The 20027-nt window shown below is 45.7% G+C and overlaps 1 protein-coding gene across 7 annotated transcripts in view; it reads right to left on the bottom strand.

Moving 5' to 3' along the window:
* The window catches only part of ARHGEF6 (Rac/Cdc42 guanine nucleotide exchange factor 6), a 102421-nt gene that overhangs the window by 33489 nt on the left and 48905 nt on the right, over positions 1-20027 (bottom strand). For 6 of the 7 annotated variants that reach the window (XM_043570706.1, XM_043570708.1, XM_043570707.1 and 3 more), the window contains 3 exons: positions 8982-9076; positions 5911-6006; positions 4158-4280 (listed from right to left, as the gene is read on the bottom strand). In XM_043570706.1, coding sequence (XP_043426641.1) covers positions 4158-4280; positions 5911-6006; positions 8982-9076 — 314 coding nt within the window. The remainder of the gene's footprint in view (positions 1-4157; positions 4281-5910; positions 6007-8981; positions 9077-20027) is intronic. The other variant, XM_043570709.1, reaches the window with a different exon arrangement.

Here is a 20027-nt window from a genome sequence, read left to right on the forward strand (position 1 = left end):
AGCTGAGGTCATGACTTCAAGGTTCATGAGTTCAATCCCCACATCGGGCTCTGCGCTGACAGCTGTGGAGCCTGCTTGGGATTCTCTGTCTCTCTTTCTCTCTCGGCCCCTCCCCCGCTCACTCTCTCTTTCTCAAAATAAATAAATAAATAAACATCTTTTAAAAATAGATTGAAGAGCTAAAGGTAAGAGATAACACTATAAAATTCTTAATCAGGCATAAATCCTCATGACTTGGATGAGGCAATAGTTTTTTTTAGATAGAACACCAAAAGTGCAAGCAACAGAAGACAAATTCGAAATTAAAACGTTTGTGATTCAAAAGACACCATCAAAAAACAAACAAAAAAGGACCCCATCAAGAAAGTGAATAGAAAATCCACAAAGTGGGAGAGAATGTCTGCCAATCATATATCTAATAAGAGGATATAAAGAAGAATATATAAAGTATTGCAAGTCAACAATGAAAAGAGGAATAACCCAACTGAAAAATGGGCAAAGGATTTAAAAAAAAATTTTTTAATGTTTATTTATTTTTAAGAGAGAGAGACAGAGTGCAAGCAGGGGAGGGGCAGAGAGAGAGGGAGAAAAGGAGGCTCCAGGGGCGCCTGGGTGGCACAGTCGGTTAAGCGTCCGACTTCAGCCAGGTCACGATCTCGCAGTCCGTGAGTTTGAGCCCCGTGTCGGGCTCGGGGCTGATGGCTCGGAGCCTGGAGCCTGTTTCCAATTCTGTGTCTCCCTCTCTCTCTGCCCCTCCCCCGTTCATGCTCTGTCTCTCTCTGTTCCAAAAATAAATAAACGTTGAAAAAAAAAAAAAAGAAAAGGAGGCTCCAGGCTCCGAGCTGTCAGCGCAGAGCCCAATGCGGGGCTTGAACTCACGAACCGTGAGATCATGACCTGAGCCGAAGTCTGAAGCTTAACCGACTGAGCCACCTAGGCACCCCCAAAATAGGCAAAGGATGGAGGTACCTGGGTGGCTCAATCGGTTAAGCATCCGACTTCATCTCAGGTCATGATCTCAGCGTTCATGAGTTTGAGACCCGCATTGGGCTCTCTGCTGTCAGCGCAGAACCCACTTCAGATCCTCTGTCTCCCTCTCTCTCTGCCCCTCCCCCACTCACTTGCGCGCTCTCTCTCTCTCTCTCAAAAATAAGTAAACATTAAAAACAAATAAAATAGGCAAAGATCTGAATAGACATTTCCCCCAAAGAAGCTATACAAATGGCCAAAAAGCCCATGAAAGATATTTAACAGCATCCTTCATCAGGGAAATGCAAAGCAAATCACAATGAGATATTACTTCACACCCGTCAGGATGGCTACAATCACAAACGCTGATGATAAAAAATGGCGGGAATGAATATAAATTGGTGCAGCCACCTTGGAAACCAGTCTGTCAGCTCCTCTAAAGGTGAAACATAAGTTTTCATATGACCTAGCGATTTCACGCCTGGGTGTCCACCCCAGAGAAATGAAAACATGTCCACACAAAGACTTGTAGCTAATGTTCATAGAGGCATTATTCACAATCCATATGTCCACCACCTTGAATGGAAGAATATTATGCTGTCTATTGCATATAGTATATTGTATATTGTATGCTGTATATTGTGTATCTAAACAATGGAATCTTTTTTTTTTTTTTTTTTTTTGGTGATTTAAAAAACACGGTACTTAGGGGCACCTGGGTGGCTCACTCGGTTGAGTGCCTGACTCTTGATTTTGGCTCAGGTCATGATCTCACGGATCCTGAGATTGAGCCCCGTGTCATTGGGCTCCAACAGGGTAGAGGCGACTTGGGATTCTCTCTCTCCCTCTCTCTCTCTGCACCCCCCACTTGCATGCTCTCTCTCTCTCTCTCTCTCAAAAATAAATAAACTTAATTGGGGCGCCTGGGTGGCGCCGTCGGTGAAGCGTCCGACTTCAGCCAGGTCACGATCTCACGGTCCGGGAGTTCGAGCCCCGCGTCGGGCTCTGGGCTGACGGCTCGGAGCCTGGAGCCTATTTCCGATTCTGTGTCTCCCTCTCTCTCTGCCCCTCCCCCGTTCATGCTCTGTCTCTCTCTGTCCCAAAAATGAATAAACGTTGAAAAAAAAATAAAATAAATAAATAAACTTAAAAAATTAAAAATTAACAAATAAAGACCAAGGTGCTAATAAGTGCTACAACACGGATGAACCCGGAAAACATTACGAGAAGGGAAAAAAGCCAGACCCAAACGGCCCTGTGCTATGTGATTCCACTTAAATGAAATGTCCAGAGTGCCAGCGAGTGCCTGGCAATTAGGATGGGTTTGTTTCGGGAGTGATAAAAATGGTCTCCAATCGATTGTGGGGATGGTTGCACAACTGTGAATATGCTAAGAATAATTTAACTGTATGTGAATTCGAACCCAGTAAGCCTTAAGCTGGGTGGTGTGTATTATGGGTGTTCACTTTATTGCAATTCCTTAAATTTGCATTTAAGTTATTCTTTGTAGGTAAAATATATATCTTAACAAACATATCTGTTTAGAAGTCTGGCAGACCTGGGTTCTAATTCTGGCTCAACCGCTTAACGGCTATGGGTTCTCGGGCAGATTCCTTGACCTTCCAACGTCTTATCTGTAAAGCAGAGACGGTAATAATAGTAATTCCCTCATAGGCTCTTACATCATGTGCCTGGCACACTATCAGTGCTATTATTAGCTAATATTAGCTCTAAGGAGTTGAGCCACTTGCCTAAATAACTCAGATTCACGGCTCCGCTTTCTTTAAACTCCAACTTCCGGGTTTGCTATTCTACAAGAATTCACGACGTTGGTCAGGGAAATAAAAACTGACCTTCGAGTAGGACCCACTGAATTCTACCTTAAAAATGTCGTTACTTAACGGCTCTATGAAGTCAATAACGCTCCTAACAGAGCAGGACAAAGCCCCAAATTCCGCCACCTCCGAGGGTTGGTGTTGACTAGTGTTCCAGTCCGGCTCTGGGAGTTCAAGTCTGAGCCAGATTGAGAGAAGAATATTCCTCTTGGCCATGAGCAGTCTCTACAACTCCTATCCATTCAGAATCTAGTCTCCAGGTTAAGTCCTGAGAGACCCTGTGTGTTGTACTTGCTACTGTCCCCACCACGTCAGATTTCTAGCACATGATTTCAAAGTTCGAACGGCATCTTTAAACCTACCGTACAGGGGCACCTGAGGGGCTCACTTGGTCAAGCACCTGACTCTCGATCTTGGCTCAGGTCATGATCTCATGGTTCATGGGATCGAGCCCCATGCTGGGTTCTGTGCTGACAGCGCGGAGCCTGCTTGGGATTCTTCCTCTCCCTCTCTTTCTGCCCCTCCCCTCCTCGCTCGTGCGCGCTCTCCCTCTCTCTCTCTCCCAAAATAAATAAATAAACTTACAAAAAGAAACCCACCATGCAGCGTGCTGGCCCAGATGAATGCATCAGTAAATGTGTCAGGGACAGGGAGCCCGAGGGTCAGGAGGGGCAGGAGAGAGAGAAGCATTTATCAAGGTCCCTTGCGAGGACTCTGAAAGGAGACACTATTCTGTTATGCCCCACGAATCTGAAACAATTTCTAATCCTGTACAATTGTTATCACAGCCCACTGCATAAAGTACCTGCCAGGTAGTTCACACCGCTCGTGTCCTTCCGCCCTCCATGTTAGTAAATATCTGCCTTCCAGTCACAGCACTGCTTGAGACGTCCCCCACCAGACAAAGGGAAAGTGAAACCGAGATGACCCCTGGCCCTTGAGCTATTTGTCAGCAACTCAGAAAAACCATTCACGGGGGCACCGGAAGACTACACCAAAGGATCCAAATAGAGTTTCGCTTCAGGAAGGCCTTCCCTGAGCCTCCCCTGCCCCCACACTAAGCTGAAACCACGTTGCACAGTCTCACCCCATCCTTTTCGTTACCCTTTTGTCCAACATGTTTATGGTGTTTGATTTCACGTCTGCATTGCTCTCAAGAGTCTATGCTCTGAGGGGAGGGACTTCCTCTTCCTTGCTTACTGCTGTATCCCCACCAGCCAGTACAGGACCTTGCACATAGCAGCTGCTCAGTCATCACAAGTTCAGCTGGCGACCTTGGACGTCCAAACGAAGCAGTCCTAGGAAAGGATCCCGCTGTCAAGCAGCCTAGTTGGGGAAATGGTGACAACTTACCTGTGCTGTGTGAGTACATTGACAGCTGAAGGGTGGTTTGCGCAGTAAGCCAGATACATAGATTTAAAATGAGGCATGAGGTTCAGTAGACAGCCTCCTACTTTGTGTTGGTTTTCTGGAAACCTGTAAGTAAAAACAGATGAAACACAGGATGTAAAATAATAAATGCAATAAAGGAAGATGGCTCCAATCAAACCTGGCAACGTGCAAACCTTTGGAATTCTTTTGCTAAAATTAAGAGAAACTCTATTATAATCACTTCCTCCATGAAATGGAAGTTCTCGACCACCAAACACAGCACCGATACATAAGGTCAGGTACTTACCTGGAATTACGAAGTAGGGTGTTTTGGGTTTTTTTTTTTTTTAAGATATTTATTCAAGGGCGCCTGGCTGGCTCAGTCGTTAAGCATCTGACTTGGCTCAGGTCGTGATCTCATGGTTCGTGAGTTCGAGGACCACATCGGGTGAGCTCGAGCTCTGCTTCGGGTGAGCCTGCCTCTCTATCTCTGACTCTCCTGGGATTCTCTCCTCTGCGTCTCCCTCACTTGGGCCTCTCTCTCTTTCTCAAAAAAGGTATTTATTCAAATTATAATATTCAAGTTTTTGGCCAGGCACACACAAAAATACTGTCGGCTAATGTATATGAAGTTCAAGTACAGACACAACGAATCAACTCCAAAAATGACATATCACAAAAGAGTATTATGTAGTCTTAGTGGCCTGGTGGTCCCTAGGCAGGATGGCCTCAAGATCTTTTTAATTAATTTTTTTTAAGTTACAAGCCACCTGTTTTTATTTGCAGAAAAAATCAGTAAAGTGCAAGAAAGAAAAAATATTACCCAGAACCCCACCATTCGGGGATAGCTATTATAATAATTTTGGCATTTTCCTTGGACTTCCTCCTACCTCTTTCTCTATAAGATGGAAAACGAAGATTACAAATCTAGTTTGTGATCTGCTCTTCTCACCTGGTGACTTCTCTTCCCTCATCAACAAGCTGGATCCCTATGCACATTGAGGATGGCTCCACAGGTCTCTTTGGTGTGGGCTCTTACCATCTTCCTTCCTGGATGACCACCCGTGTCCCAGAAAGCTCAAGAAACAGGCAATCCCTCCAGTTTCGCTATAGACGATGAAAGTTGCCAACTTCTCCAAGATACACTGCTTGGAAAATGAATCTTGCTACCGAAATATACTGCCTGATGATCATTACAGCCCATTTCATAGTTGAACACTTCAACTATCGAGCTAGCCATCAAATATGTATTGTGGTTCACACAAAGATATACTTTCCTTTCCCCACTTCTTCAAGTTTCAACTGTTAATATAACAGATAAGATCCTGGGTGTGATTTAAAGAGAAGCAGCAGCTTGTGCAACCAAATGAGTCATCTAATTTTCCATTTGCAATGTACAAAAGAAAATACCTAATCAATGTCAAAGGCATCATCCGCGGTCGATCGAGACCTTACTTGGCTCTTACACTGCCCAGGAGCAGTAAAAGCAATACAATTTTTCAGTAAAGTCAGGAACAATTTACTGCACGTAGAGCCCTGATATATACAACTAATGGTTTGGCCCTGTGAATGCCACCACCTAGCGTATTTTCTCTGTACCGGGACTGTTTATCAGAGTTGTAACAAATGAGTGAACATAAAATGCCCTTAATCTAAGACAACAGTTAAAAGGAAAACAAAACACGCCAAGGAAGCGATGTTGCTGGCTATCTTGATGGCAATATGTGACACTTACTTTGAACATTCTTCCAAGGCTTGGCAGAGCGTCTGTTGAAATGAGCATACTTCTTCAAAGTTCCCCAATAAAGATGTAAACTCCACAGTACTCAGACTGGAAAAAAAAAAAAAAACATACATAGTTTCAGTGGCTAGAATTTAAGGATGATTCTAGTCATCTATCTCTGGTCTAGCGAGCCGATGATTTGCTAATAACTGGCAAAGGGGACAAGGGAAGCAACCTCTAGATTTTAACTTTCGCTTTTTAATTTACACCAAGTCCGTGTTCTTAAACAATTTGTAAAAGCATCTTTAGTTGGGGTGCCTGGGTGGCTCAGTTGGTTAAGCGTTCGACTCTTGGTTTCGGCCCAGGTCGTGATCCCGCGGTTTCGTGAGTTCAAGCCCAGCGTCGGGCTCTGCACTGGCAGCATGGAGCCTGCTTGGGATTCTCTCTCTCCCTCTCTTTCTGTGCCCTGCCCCCCAACGCTGTCTCTGTCTCTCTCAAAATAAGTAAATAAACTTAAAAAAAAATAAAAGTGAAAGCGTCTTTCCTTGATTTTCTTTTCCTGCAGTAAGAATAATGATCGTCAAGCAAACGAAGGTTTATAAAAGCCATTTAGGCATTTTACAGTGCAACGAGTGAACGAATTACAACTGCATACTATCTAAATATCTTAATAGGCAAAATGCATCATAACGGGGGATAAACGTAAAGCATTTTGAGTCTTCTAGAGCCGCTGGGAGAGCAATCGAAGGACAGTATATATGCTCGCAGAATGCACAGGGGAAAAATCACAAAACCCAGTTTCTCCCAATCTGCAATGCTCATAGATCAACGAAAGGAAATGTTTAGGAGAGGAGGTCCAGGAGAAGAAACTAGTACTGATTTGTCTGCGGGGCGGAACGGAGCAGATAAAGGCAAACAGAACAGTTTTATCCAGAGCTTCCGCGCTGTGACTTCTGTCCACTCCTCCCCTACCAGACAGTACATGATAACAGAAGCGCCAACCACACTCACCCGGCACTTAACACGGAGGCGGGCGTTTCACACATAACGCATCGTAACCTGCCCACAACTTTATGAGGTAGGGACCGTTGCCTCCGTTTTTAATTAATTTTTTAAGTGTTTTTTTAAATTTATTTCTGAGACAGAGAGAGACAGAGCATGAGCAGGGGAGGGGCAGAGAGAGAGGGAGACCCAGAATCGGAAGCAGGCTCCAGGCTCCGAGCTGTCAGCCCAGAGCCCGAGGTGGGGCTCGGACTCACGGACTGTGAGATCGTGACCTGAGCCGAAGCCGGACGCTTCACGGACTGAGCCGCCCAGGGGCCCCTGTGGCTTCCGTTTTACAGGTCAGGAAACCCAGGCACAGAGAGGTCCAGCAAATCGCCCGGAGTCACAAAGCCAGTGAAGGGTGAAGCCAGGATGCCAATCAAAACGTTCTAGCTCCCGAGTCTATGCTCTTAGACCGTTTCGGGGAGGAGGCTTTTCTGAAGACTTAAAAGGCCTTTCTTCTTCATGTATTAATACCAGGGGCGTGTTTCCCAGAGAGTCATTTTTGCTGACAAAGAAAAGGAACACCCAAACAAACGTTACCCGAAACCCCTCGGGCATAAAAAGCTGCCAGCTTCTCTGCCCCCATCGCCCTCCTGAACCACACGCTGGAAAACCCCTATGATGGGGAGTCAAAAGCAAAACCTTCAGCCAGCCAGCTTCCCTTTCCTCTTACTGTTTCCAGCTTGCTAATCAGTCACTCCTTCATTTGAAATCTCACCATCTCCCCTCCCAGGGTCACCGCCTCCGTGTCCTGCCTCTGCCTGTCACCTCCGCGAAACGGAAGGCACATGTCACCGGTGGCAGGAGGCACAGTGGGTCGAGCGTGGCCACTTCCTGGCTGTGTGATGGGTACGGCAGTAAGCCCTTCTGGACTTGAGTTTTCTTATGTGTTCAGTGGGGATGGTGATTTCTTCCCGGGCGCTGGACCCAGTGATTCACTGGGGTTCCTTCCATTCAGCTCAAAGAAGCATGATTCACAGAATTCACTTCGTGCTTTACATAATAATAACAAAGGACACTTTGTTGTTGATCGCGTTTAAGCTCTTACAAAACATAGGACTATAAAATCCTTTCACGCTGGAGTAATATTCCCATAGTGCCGTGGAAAATTCCCAATTGGGAAATTCAGCCAGGCTTTACGCCTTAGCAAACATGATGTGGAAAAAAGGGAGAAAAATCGTGAAATATATGAAACATATTTCCCTGACTGAAGCCCAATACTTTAGGCAGCTGTCCAGCAAAAGGAAACTCTTCCCGAGGAAAAAGAGGAGGCTTTTGTCCCCCATTACATGGGCCAACTGCTACATTTTCTATTTGACTTATACATCGTAATCCCCAGTAAAGGGTAATCAAGTAAGATATAAACACAAACAAATGCAGTTAGCCACTGTTTAATATGCTTTTCTAGAAGCGCGCACACACACACACACACACACAGACACCCAAAATGAGTGGTCGATGTTTTTCTTTCACGAAGACTAAGTTTTCAATTCCAGCCTCAGACAGTCACTTCGAAGACCAGAATAAGGTTTGAATGTTTTGTTTAAAAAAAAAAAAAAAAGAAAGAAAAGAAAACATTTTAACATCTCTATCATTCTCTTTTTGCCTGGCTGAAATACAGGCTTGAAGTGCCCTTATGAACATTCACAAAATGCCACACTCTTTCCGCGCTCAGACTGCGGGAAAGAGTTTCTGCCCTGGCAAGAAAAGGTCACGGGGAGCACGAAACTTTCCAGTTTACATGTTTGCTGCATAGAAACACCAGCAGGCCCTCTTGGGGCGAGGTAAAACCGCATGTGTCGCTTTTAGGATGTACAAGATAAAATCCTTCCACAGCCCAAAGAGACAGAAAGCCAAGCTCTCCAGCAGCAACGTCTTGCATAATTTCCGTTGCCTTGACCGTGTTTCTTGGCAACCTGTGATCTGTGGAAATTCTTCTAAAGGGCAAAATCAATTATTCAGTGACATAAGAGTAATGACTCGATGCTGACATTATCTTGCTTTATTTAGCAACGGGTTTAAAACGTAAATCTTACTTGTTATTGGCCTGCAGGGGTCTTAAGTAAGTGACAAGCAGAGACTGAAGTTCTTTAGCATAATCCTTTTCCGTGTCCAAAATGTTCTGTAACACCTATGGAGAAACAAAGGTCAGGGTCTTGTATTTGTCAGGACAGTCCCAGGTAAGAAAGAGCTTTTAACCAAATTATGAGGCTAGCACTGTAAGTGAGAAGCACAAAATCTGAATGCCCTTTGTTTCATTCTAGCAAACTACTTTAATGATTATGGTTATATTGCATAAGTCATATGAATACAATTTTTCAAAGTCACCCATAACCGGAGGGGCCTGGCCATTTACACAGTACTGTTGAGAATGCTTTTGTTTGGGTACCAATTTGACAGTAAAATATATTTAATAAAAAAAGAGAGAGAGAGAGAGAGAGAATGCTTTTGTGTGCTTAAATCATTGATCCTCGGGAAAGGGCTCAGTTAGCTAACAAAGGATCGTTATTCCCATTTTATGGAGGAGAACGTGGAGACCAGCCACCTTAGAACGCGCAGATTCAATGTCAGGATAATTTAATGAAAATGGACGTCAAATGCCGTCAAATGGCTTTACGTGTTTGGTAAGACCTTTAGGGGACAAAAATCTGAGGCCACGGTGAATTTTTAAGTAGAGTTAAACCTAGTCTTTCAAAACAACCCACGTACGGTCCACAGTCTCTCTTGCCCCACCAGTGCTAGGCCCCACCATCCCCCAGCCTCTTCCGGGGGCAGCTCCAACCTTCCCTTCAAGCTCCTCGAGACACACAAGCCAACATTTTCATACCTTTCCTCTCCTACCTCCTAATTCATTCAACAAACATGTACCGAACGCCTACTCTGGGCCGAATGCCGCGCGGCCTGCCGGGAGCTTCCACTCCGTTCGCAGGGCCAGACAGCGTGAGGCGTTCTTAGCTGGGACGTGTACTCACAGGGCAGTCCATGACGATCTGCCTTCGAAAGGTGGAGTGAGCAAGGCGAGCAGAGGCCTGGGCGACTGTGGGCGTTTGGGGGGGACACAACCGGACTGGAGGGTGGTCGTCCAGGCTCTGCTCCCGACTGACAGCCTGGCTACAGTTTTAAGGCTTCACCCGCCTCACCTCAGATTGTGACGTTTCACCTACCTCAGGGACCATTGTGAAGAGGCACTGAGACACTGGACAGGTAGGTGCTAAGTGAGCAGGAGACAGTCCCGCCAACGTAAGGGGGCAAGAAAAGGTTTCTCCACGGCAGCGCTGTTGACATTTCAGACCAGATAACTGTCCGCTGTGAGGGGGCGCCCTGTGCATTACAGCAGCCTAGCAGCATCCCTGGCCTCTACCCGAGAGATGCTAGACGCCACTAGCCAACCCCTGCTCCAGCCTGGCGATGACACACGTGTCCCGGCATTGTTCAGTGTCACCGAGGGACAATACTGGCCCTAGGTCAGAATCCCTGCTTTAGAGGGAAGCCGCCCACAGGGTGGCTTCTGAAGCGACGACTGAGGTCACACGGCCTTCTCCTCAGCCACTTCTGTCTCCTTTCAGTTCCTGTCTTCCTCAGAAACCACTGTCGAAAGGTGTTAGTGGAAACAAATCCCGGGGCCTGGAGGTTCCACTGCTCCCTGAAATTAATCCAGTGACGGGCTGGCGATGCTTTCCTCCCCCCCATAGAAAGTTTAGGCACCCCAAAGGAAGTCAGCAACTACCCTGAGATGAACAAAAAGAGAAAACACAACGTAAAAACACTCACGGGATGCCCTTAAGGCAGACGATATGTAGCTATAAATGTCTCTATCGAAAAATAAGCAACAGGACTTCTGGTTTCTGGGCCAGCATTTAAGGAGCTTGGAAGTCATTACTCCAGCCTAACAATCAGCAGACTAGCTGAACTAACTGGGGGAAAAAAAAAAAAAAAACCAACTAACTCTTCTTCTCAGGGAATTGAGGTCACAGGGGACAATGCTACCCCCAGAACTGGAGAGACAGACAAGCGGACACTGAAAATCAAACTTGCTGGAGCAGAAACCCATGAGCAGAGGCCTCTGCGGAACTCAGCAGCAGGGCAGGAGAATCCGAACTGTGACCGAATTGCTGGGGGGCTCAGCGTGGCCCAGTCTGAGAGTTGAAAACCCCAGGGGGCCCAGTCACGGGACAGCCCGCCCATCTTTTGTTTTACCTCCGCTAGCCACCAGGTTGTCTCAGTGAAGTAGGAGGAAAGGAAGGGGAGCCATCTTGAAATACGCCACAGCATTCTGTTCATCCTAACAAGGTCTGCCCTCAAGAGAGAAACTATTTGACCAGAGCTTGATCTATCGGGTTTTTCGTCAGAGCCTAACCCACCTAGGGGAAAGGAAATACCCTATCCCAGTCGCCCTAGCCTTCCTGTCCCACCTAAGGGAGGAAAGCTGCTGAGCAGCACTGGTGAAGCTCGTAATCCAGAGACATAAACTCACCAAAAGACTGAGACCTAATCACCGGGCTCCAGAACACTGCCCCTGCCCCCCGTGCCATGCCACCATATTACTAAAGACCTATTTACTGCAGTTCCTTTCAACTAGTACATCATGTTTGGCTCTCAACAAAAAGCAACAAGGCGTACTCTAAGGCAAAAAACGCAGTTTGAAGACACAGAGAAAACATTAGAACCATGGTCAGATATGGCAGGAATGTTGGAATTAATGAGACTAGGATTTTAATATAACTATGTAACATGCTCTACTGAAAGTAGACAACATACAAGAACAGACGGGAACTGTAAGCAGAATCAGAGAAATATTTAGAATAAAAATGAAACGGCAGAGGTCCAAAACACTCTAATAGAAATGAAGAATGCCTTTGGCGGGCTCCTTAGTACACTGGCCCACTAAAAAAACAATCTCTGAGGGGCTCAGTTGGCTAGGCGTCTCACTTAGGCTCAGGTCATGATCTCACGGTTCAAGCCCCGTGTCGGGCACTGTGCTGACAGCTCAGAGCCTGCAGCCTGCTTCCGATTCTGTGTCTCCCTCTCTCTCTGCTCCCCCCTGCTCATGGTCTGTCTCTCTCTGTCTCTCAAAAATTAAAAAAAAAATTTTTTTTAATTAAAAGAAGAGTCTCTGAACTTGTGGATATGTCAATACAAGATTTCAAAACTGAAAAGCAAACAGGAAAGAAAAAAAGACTAGAGAAAATGGAACAAGATACCAAAGATGACATATGTTTAATGAGGCTACCAGGAGAAGACAAAGAGAAAGGGATGGAAGAAATACCTGAAACAACAATGACTGAGAATTTTTCCACATTCATGTCAAACACCAAACAAGAGATCCAGGAAGCTCAGAAAACACCAAGCAGGCAGATCATATTTAAACTGCAGGAAAAAACAATGATAAAGAAAAAGTCCTGAAAGAAGGCAGGGGGAAGGGTGGGGAGGGTTGGGAACAGCTTACCTAGAGAGGAGCTAAGATAAGAATTATATTCAACTTATCCTCAAAAACTATGCAAGTAAGAGAGGAGTGGAGAGCAATGTTTAAAGTGTTGAGAAAAACAAAAATCTCCCCAACTTGGCATTCTGTACCTTGTGAAATTTTCCTTCAGAACTCAGGCATATAAAAATTGAGGGAATTTGTTGCCGGTAGACCTGCCTTGCAAGAAATGTTCCCCAAAAGGTTCTTCAGGAAGAAGGAAAATGCTATATAGGTCAGAGACCCAGATCTACATAAAGAAAGAAAGTACGGGAGAAGTAGCAAGTGAAGCATCTGACTATTTCAGCTCAGGTCACGATCCCAGGGTCATGGGATCAAGCCCCGCGTCAGTCACGCGCTGAGTGTGGAACTTGCCTGGGATTCTCTCTCCCTCTGCCCTTCTCCCCATCTCTCTCGCTTGCACGCTCTCTCTCTCTCTCAAATAAAAAAAAATGAAATAAGAGAAAAACTCGAATTTTTTGTATTCTTTTTTTTTTAATGTTTATTTATTTATTTTGAGGGGGAGGAGGGGACGGGAGAGAGGGAGAGAGAGAAGCCCAAGCAGGCTCTGTGCAGCCATCACACAGCCCTCCGTGGGACCCGAACCCACAAACCACGAGATCATGACCTGAGCTGAAAGCAAGAGTGGGTCGCGTAACCGACCGAGCCACCCAGGTGCCCCATCTACTTTTTTTGTATTCTTAATTGATCTAACAGATAACAGTTTGTTCAAAATAGTAACAGGAACAATGTATTCAATTATATATGCTTATCTACAAGCATATATATGATGCCTATGTATGTTTATGTATAAATGAAATGAATGACAGTAATGATGCCAGGGGTGGGAAGGAAGAATTAGGTATACTCTGTTATTATAAGGTGCTTGTGCTACCTGTGAAGCGGTATAGTGCTCTGTGACAACGGACCCGGATTCCTTCTAAATATATATTGCAAACTCTAGGTCGACCACCCAAAAAAGTAAAAAAAAAAAAAAAAAATCTACAAAGATACAAACTACCAAAACCGACTCACAAAAGAAATAGAAAATCCAGGAGCGCCTGGGTGGCTCAGTCGGTTCAGCGCCCGACTCTCGATTTAGGCTCAGGCCATGATCTCACAGTCATGAGATTAAGCCCCACATGGAGCTCCGTGCTAGGCATGAGGCACGCTTAAGATTCTGTCTCCTTCTGGGGCGCCTGGGTGGCTCAGTCGGTTAAGCGTCCGACTTCAGCTCAGGTCACGATCTCGCGGTCCGCGAGTTCGAGCCCCGCGTCGGGCTCTGGGCTGATGGCTCAGAGCCTGGAGCCTGCTTCTGATTCGGTGCCTCCCTCTCTCCCTGCCCCTCCCCCGTTCGTGCTCTGTCTCTCTCTGTCTCAAAAATAAATAAACGTTAAAAAAAATTTTGGGGGGGACGCCTGGGTGGCGCAGTCGGTTAAGTGTCCGACTTTAGCCAGGTCACGATCTCGCGGTCCGTGAGTTCGAGCCCCGCGTCAGGCTCTGGGCTGATGGCTCAGAGCCTGGAGCCTGTTCCCGATTCTGTGTCTCCCTCTCTCTCTGCCCCTCCCCCGTTCATGCTCTGTCTCTCTCTGTCCCAAAAATAAATAAATGTTGAAAAAAAAATTTAAAAATAAATAAATAAATAAAAAATTAAAAAAAAATTTTTTTAAAGATTCTGTCTCCTTCTTCCTCTGCCCCTCCCCCGCCTCAAGAAAAAAAAAAAAGAAATAGAAAATCTGAATACATCTATAACAAGTAAAGCCATTGAATAAAGCATTCGAAACAATTCCCATAATTTAAAGCCCAGGATGAGATGGCCTTACTGGTCGGTTCTACCAAAAGTTGAAAGAATTCATATCAACCCTTCACAAACTCTTATAATCTTAGAAAAGAACAAAGTACAGGGTACATTTCCCAATTCCAAAACACACTCCAAAACTACAGTAACAAGATAGTTTAGTACTGGCATAGGATAGATACATAAATCAACGGAGTAGTCCAGAAATGAACCCCTGGTCAACTGATTTTTGACAAGTGTGCGAGACCTTTCAATAGGGAAAGAACAATCTTTTCAGCAAATGGTGCTGGGACCACTGGGTGTCTACATGCCAAAGAATCTGCACTCCAACTTTATACCATATACAAAAATTAAGTCAAAATGGACTCAAGAGTTAAAACTACCAAACTCTTAGAAGAAAACAGAGGAGAAAATCTTCAAGACTTCAGATCTGACACCAAAAGCACAAGCAACAAGAGAAAAAAAATACATGAATTGGAATTCATAAAAATTAAAAACTTACGTGTGTCAAAGGGCATTATCGAGGACGTGAGAAGACAACCCACAGAATGGGAGAAATATTTACAAGTCGTATATCTGATAAGGATCCAGTATCCAGAATATATAAAGAACTCTTACAACTCAACAGTAAAAATAATTAATTAAAAGTTGGCTAAGGGGGCGCCTGGGTGGCTCGGTCGGTTAAGCTTCCGACTTCGACTCGGGTCATGATCTCACGGTCCGTGAGTTCGAGCCCTGCGTTGGGCTCTGTGCTGACAGCTCAGATTCTGGAACCTGCTTCAGATTCTGTGTCTCCCTCTCTCTCTGCCCTTCCCCCGCTTGTACTCAGTCTCTCTATCTCTTAAAAAAATAAACAAACATTAAAAAAAAAAAAGTTGGCTGAGGATTTGAATAGCCCTAGAGTTACCATATGACCCAGCAGTTCAATAACTAGAGAAATGAAAACCTATGTCCACACAAAAATTTGCACATGAATTTTCACAGAGCGTCATTAATAGTACCCAAAAAGTGGCAATGATCCGAAGGTCCATAAACTGGGGAATGTCTACACAAAACCTCGTGTGTCTATACAATGGAATATTAGCCGCAAAAAGGAAAGAAGCACTGATATATTCTACAACATGGATGAACCATGAAAATATTATTCTAAGTGAAAGAAGCCAGACACAAAGGAACAAATGTTGTCAGCACAGAGCCCGTGCGGGACTTGAACTCACAAACCGTGAGATCACGACCCGAGCCAAAATCAAGCGTCGGACGCTTCCCCCACTGAGCCACCCAGGCGCGCCCGTGCAAGTTTAAAACGGTGAGTCTTGGGGCGCCTGGGTGGCTCAGTCGGTTGAGCGGCCGACTTCGGCTCAGGTCACGATCTCGCGGCCCGTGAGTTCGAGCCCCGCGTCGGGCTCTGTGCTGAGAGCTCAGAGCCTGGAGCCTGTTTCAGATTCTGTGTCTCCCTCTCTCTGACCCTCCCCCATTCATGCTCTGTCTCTCTCTGTCTCAAAAATAAATAAAACTTAAAAAAAAAAAAAAACAACGGTGAGTCTTGTGGTATGGAAATTATACGGCCAAAAAAGCGATTTTAAAGACTCAAAGCACATATTTCTCATCTGTTAATGGAAACTCTTTATACGTTTTTTTCTCCCTGACCCCACGTCCTTACCCAGGATGGTCCTTCCAAACTCTAGTTTGTCCATCAGTGAAACTGCCTGCCCAGCTGGGCTGGGGTCGCCTGTGGTACCTCAGCTAATCGCCTACATAAATGCGCTGCACTCATATTCATTTTGTATTCTTAGAAATGGGGAGAACTACACCAGAATTCAGCAGCACCGTCTTTTAGTAAGTAAGAGGGAAAACATACGCAGACTGCTTCATTAACAAGATTTATTTGTCTACAGCATTTGTATCAAGGGTGGGAAAAGGCTGGTAGCGTGCCTTCCTGCTAATGTTCAGGAAGGGATGAAATCATCTAATCATCTCCTTTTGTTCACATTTTTCTACAAAGACCGGGTCTGGATATGAGCCATCTCACATCCTCACCCTCCTTTCGAGCACTGTTGCCTAGAGCTGTGACACTACCCAAATCATCACGTCTGTTGAAAATAAGAAAAACAAAAGAAAAAAAAAAAAATCAAACCGAATCCGCTCACCCATTGCCCGAAGGAACTTTTTAAATTAGAAACTGCAGGCGTTATTTACCTCGTAAAATGAGGTTTTCATTTTCTTTTTTACTTTTTTTATCTTATTTTAGAGAGAGCGTGCACTCATGTGCCCGGGGGAGACGGGAAGAGAGAGAGAGAGAGAGAGAGAGAGAGAGAGAGAGAGAGAGAATCTTAAGCAGGCTCTACGCTCGGAGCGGAGCCCGATGCGGGGCTCAATCCCATGACCCTGGGATCATGACCTGAGCCCCAGTCAAGAGTCGGATGCTCAATTGACGGTGCTCCACAGGCGCCCCATAAAATGTGATTCTTGACACAATTGAACAGCATTGTTTGAATCCGACCTCCCTCTCACCACTGAAACAGCGTTATTGTTTCAATGTCCTTCAAAACGCTATCATCTGGGGCTCCTTCACAAGAAATCAGTAGGATTTTGCACGAAAGGTGCCAACTGTCCTGCTCCAGTGGCTTTATTTGCCAGGTGAGGCGGCGCACGTTCTAGAAGTCCCACTCTCGCTGGACCCACCAGCCTGGGACACGCAGAAGGCAAAGGTGAGGGAAGCAGGCGGATAGCTCCCGCCGCCTTTCAGTGAGCAAAACTGAAACAAATTTCATAGCTAAACATTTCCTCCTTCAGAGCTAAACAGAAAACATATTTTAACTCCTATTGTTGAAAGTTTTGAGGGTGGCTGAATGCCGACTTTACAAAACTAAACTGACAGACATGATCCACGATTCCTTCACTTACCAATGCAAAACAACAACAACAACAACAAAAACCCAATTGAACGGTAACATGTTAAATAGCGCTGCCCTGGCTGCGGTCTGACGAGCCGAAATGCTCATCAGGGTGGACACTTAGGATTCTTTCTCAAATTCATTTGAGCTTTTATTGCTTTCCTCAATCTCAAAAGACCAACTGATGAACTTCTGAGACTGGTTCTTTATTTTTCAGGCCACAGGGCATGTACTGTAAAGGGATAAAAAGGGAAGCAGACAGAGGAGGCTATGTGTTCCCAAACAGAAGGCCTCAGTGGTGAGTCAGAAAGCAAGGGGTTTGGCAAGCCAAACAGCAGCACAGTTTGATCGAGATGAAATCCATTCAAACTTACTAAAATAGACTGCATCCAGACATTGCCTTTGCCTCCCTGACTCTGTCTTCACAAGGGCGACGGAGTATTCTTTTGCTCAATTAACCTTTGACTAAATTCAGAGCGAGACAGATGGTAAGAAGCCATAGAAAAACAGGTGGCGGCCTTTTATGCCTCTATCCTGGGCTATTGATTTTCCAGTAAAATATATTTCCCACATTTCCTGGAAAGGCTTTAGAGTGAGTTCGTTTTTATAACTCTTCTTTTTTTTTTTTTTTTCCCAAAGGGAAAGAGTCATAGAATATGAAGAAATTATTTTAAGAGGCTAAAATGCATAAACAGCCGACCCTTGAACGACAGAGCTTTGAACTGCGGGTCCGCTTACCGTAAATGTCTTTTCTGTTCCTTATGATATTTACATTTTTTTTAAGTTTATTTATTTTTTAGGGAGAGGGAGAGACGGAGTGTGAGCAGGGGAAGGGCAGAGAGAGAGAGGGAGACACAGAATCCCAAGCAGGCTCCAGGCTCCAAGCTGTCGGCCCAGAGCCCGACGCGGGGCTCGGACTCCCGCACCGTGAGATCGTGACCTGAGCTGAAGTCGGACGCTTAACCGACGGAGCCACCCGGGAACCCCCCTGCTCCTTACGATATTTTAAATAGCATTTTCTTTTCTCTCGCTAACTTCGCTGTAAGAAGACAGGATGTAATACATATGACATACAAAATATGTGTTAATCAACTGTTCATGTTAGCGGTAAGGCTTCTGGTTAAGCTCTTGGGGAGTCAAGAGTTCTCCATGGATCTTCGACCGTGCAGGGGGTCAGCGCCCCTAACTCCCGAGCTGTTCAAGGGTCAACCGTATATGGATGAGTAAGACAGGAAATGGGTAGGTAAAAAAAAAAAAAAAAAAAAAAGTACAGGGAATGTGGAGAAGGAATAAATGGGCAGATTGTAGGGAGTAGTTCAGGCTGGTGGATTTAAAAGGGGAAGGTGCACAGAGGATTTTGAGGGCAGTGAAAATACTCTGTGTGATACTATAATGATGGATACAGGCCATTATACATTCGTCCAGACCCACAGAACATACAACACCAAGAGGGAACCCCAATGTAAACGATGGACTTTGGGAGATCGTGACGCGTCAGCGTAGATCCTTCGCTTGTCACAAGTTGCCACCGATTCTGGTGGGAGACGCTGGTAGCGGGTGAGGCTGTGCGTGTGTGCGGGTGGGAGGGTTCCGCTCGATTTTGCTGTGAACCCCAAACCGCTCTGTAAAATAAAGTCTTAAAAAAGAGGGGGGGGGGGCGGATAAGCGCTAAAAAGGTAGAGAGAACTCCGGGTGGGAGCAGGTGGGTAGAGAGATGAGTAAGAGGGAAAATGGGGTAAGCAGAAGGTGGGTGGTGAGAGCAGAAATTGCAGGAGGCTTCCTGGGATTTTTATGTGAGGTCACATGTTACACACTCCCCACCTTTCCCACTGCGTACGGGTTCTCCAAGGCATACCCTCTAGGCATCTGCCACAAGTTACAATGAAGGAGAAGAAAGTTAGGAGAAAAATAAATTGTGCTGGCCGCTACTGATTGTACCTTCCTGTCTGCAGGTAGGGAGAGATCATCTCTCCCTCTGCAGACGGATAGATGCTCGCGCCCAGAATCGAATATTCGGATCACTGCGTGTGAATACAGCACTCCACCTTCCCGGGGGGCATTCTGACGGGCGAAGAAGACAGTGCAGTCCACTCTATGACCAGCAGGGAGGGATCGCGGGCGCGCCCACTCTTGCCCGGGGGGATGCGCCCATGTAGCCCCCCTGCCTGAATTCCTTTCCAGCTCTTCTCTGCTTAGCTAAGTCTCGACACGCTTGAATCCCGTCTTCCACTGAACCTTTCCCTTTACTGGTTCTCCAACTTCAGTTTAGTGAGCAGCAGAATCAGCCGTTTCCTGGGGCGCCTGGGTGGCTCAATCGGTTGGGCATCCGACTTCGGCTCAGGTCATGATCTCATGGTTCGTGGGTTCGAGCCCCGTGGTGGGGTCTGCGCGGACAGCTCGGAGCCTGCTTCGGATTCTGGGTCTCCCTCTCCCTCTGCCCCTCCCCCACTCATGCTCTGTCTCTGTCTGTCTGTCTCTCTCTCAAAAATAAATAAACATGAAAAAAAAGTACTGTTTCCTGAGATCTATGGCCAGAGATTCTGATATACAGCAAGTCCGGTATGGGGCCCGGACGTGTGCACTTTTAACAAGCTCCCCGGGGCCTTCTGAGGTAGGATCCCCCAACCACGTTTTGAGAAGCCCATCTTAGGACACTTTATAACTGCATCATTCTCTGCCACGTGGCTTCCTATCACGTCTGTCCTACGTTCCCAGTGAGACAGACCATGGGCGCGAAGAGCTAAGCACTGCGCACAGATTCAGCCTGATCGCTAAGCCACATCGATCCCTTTTCCTGTTCTTTGTTTTCTCAGTTTTACTGAGGTATGATTGACAAATAAAAAGTGTCTATGCTTGAGGTGTATAACTTGATATATTTTTGAAAGATTTTATTTTTCAGTGATCTCTACACCCGACAGGGGGCTCGAAC

This window comes from Prionailurus bengalensis, chromosome X (assembly GCF_016509475.1).
Source record: "Prionailurus bengalensis isolate Pbe53 chromosome X, Fcat_Pben_1.1_paternal_pri, whole genome shotgun sequence".
NCBI classification, from domain to species: Eukaryota; Metazoa; Chordata; class Mammalia; order Carnivora; family Felidae; genus Prionailurus; species Prionailurus bengalensis.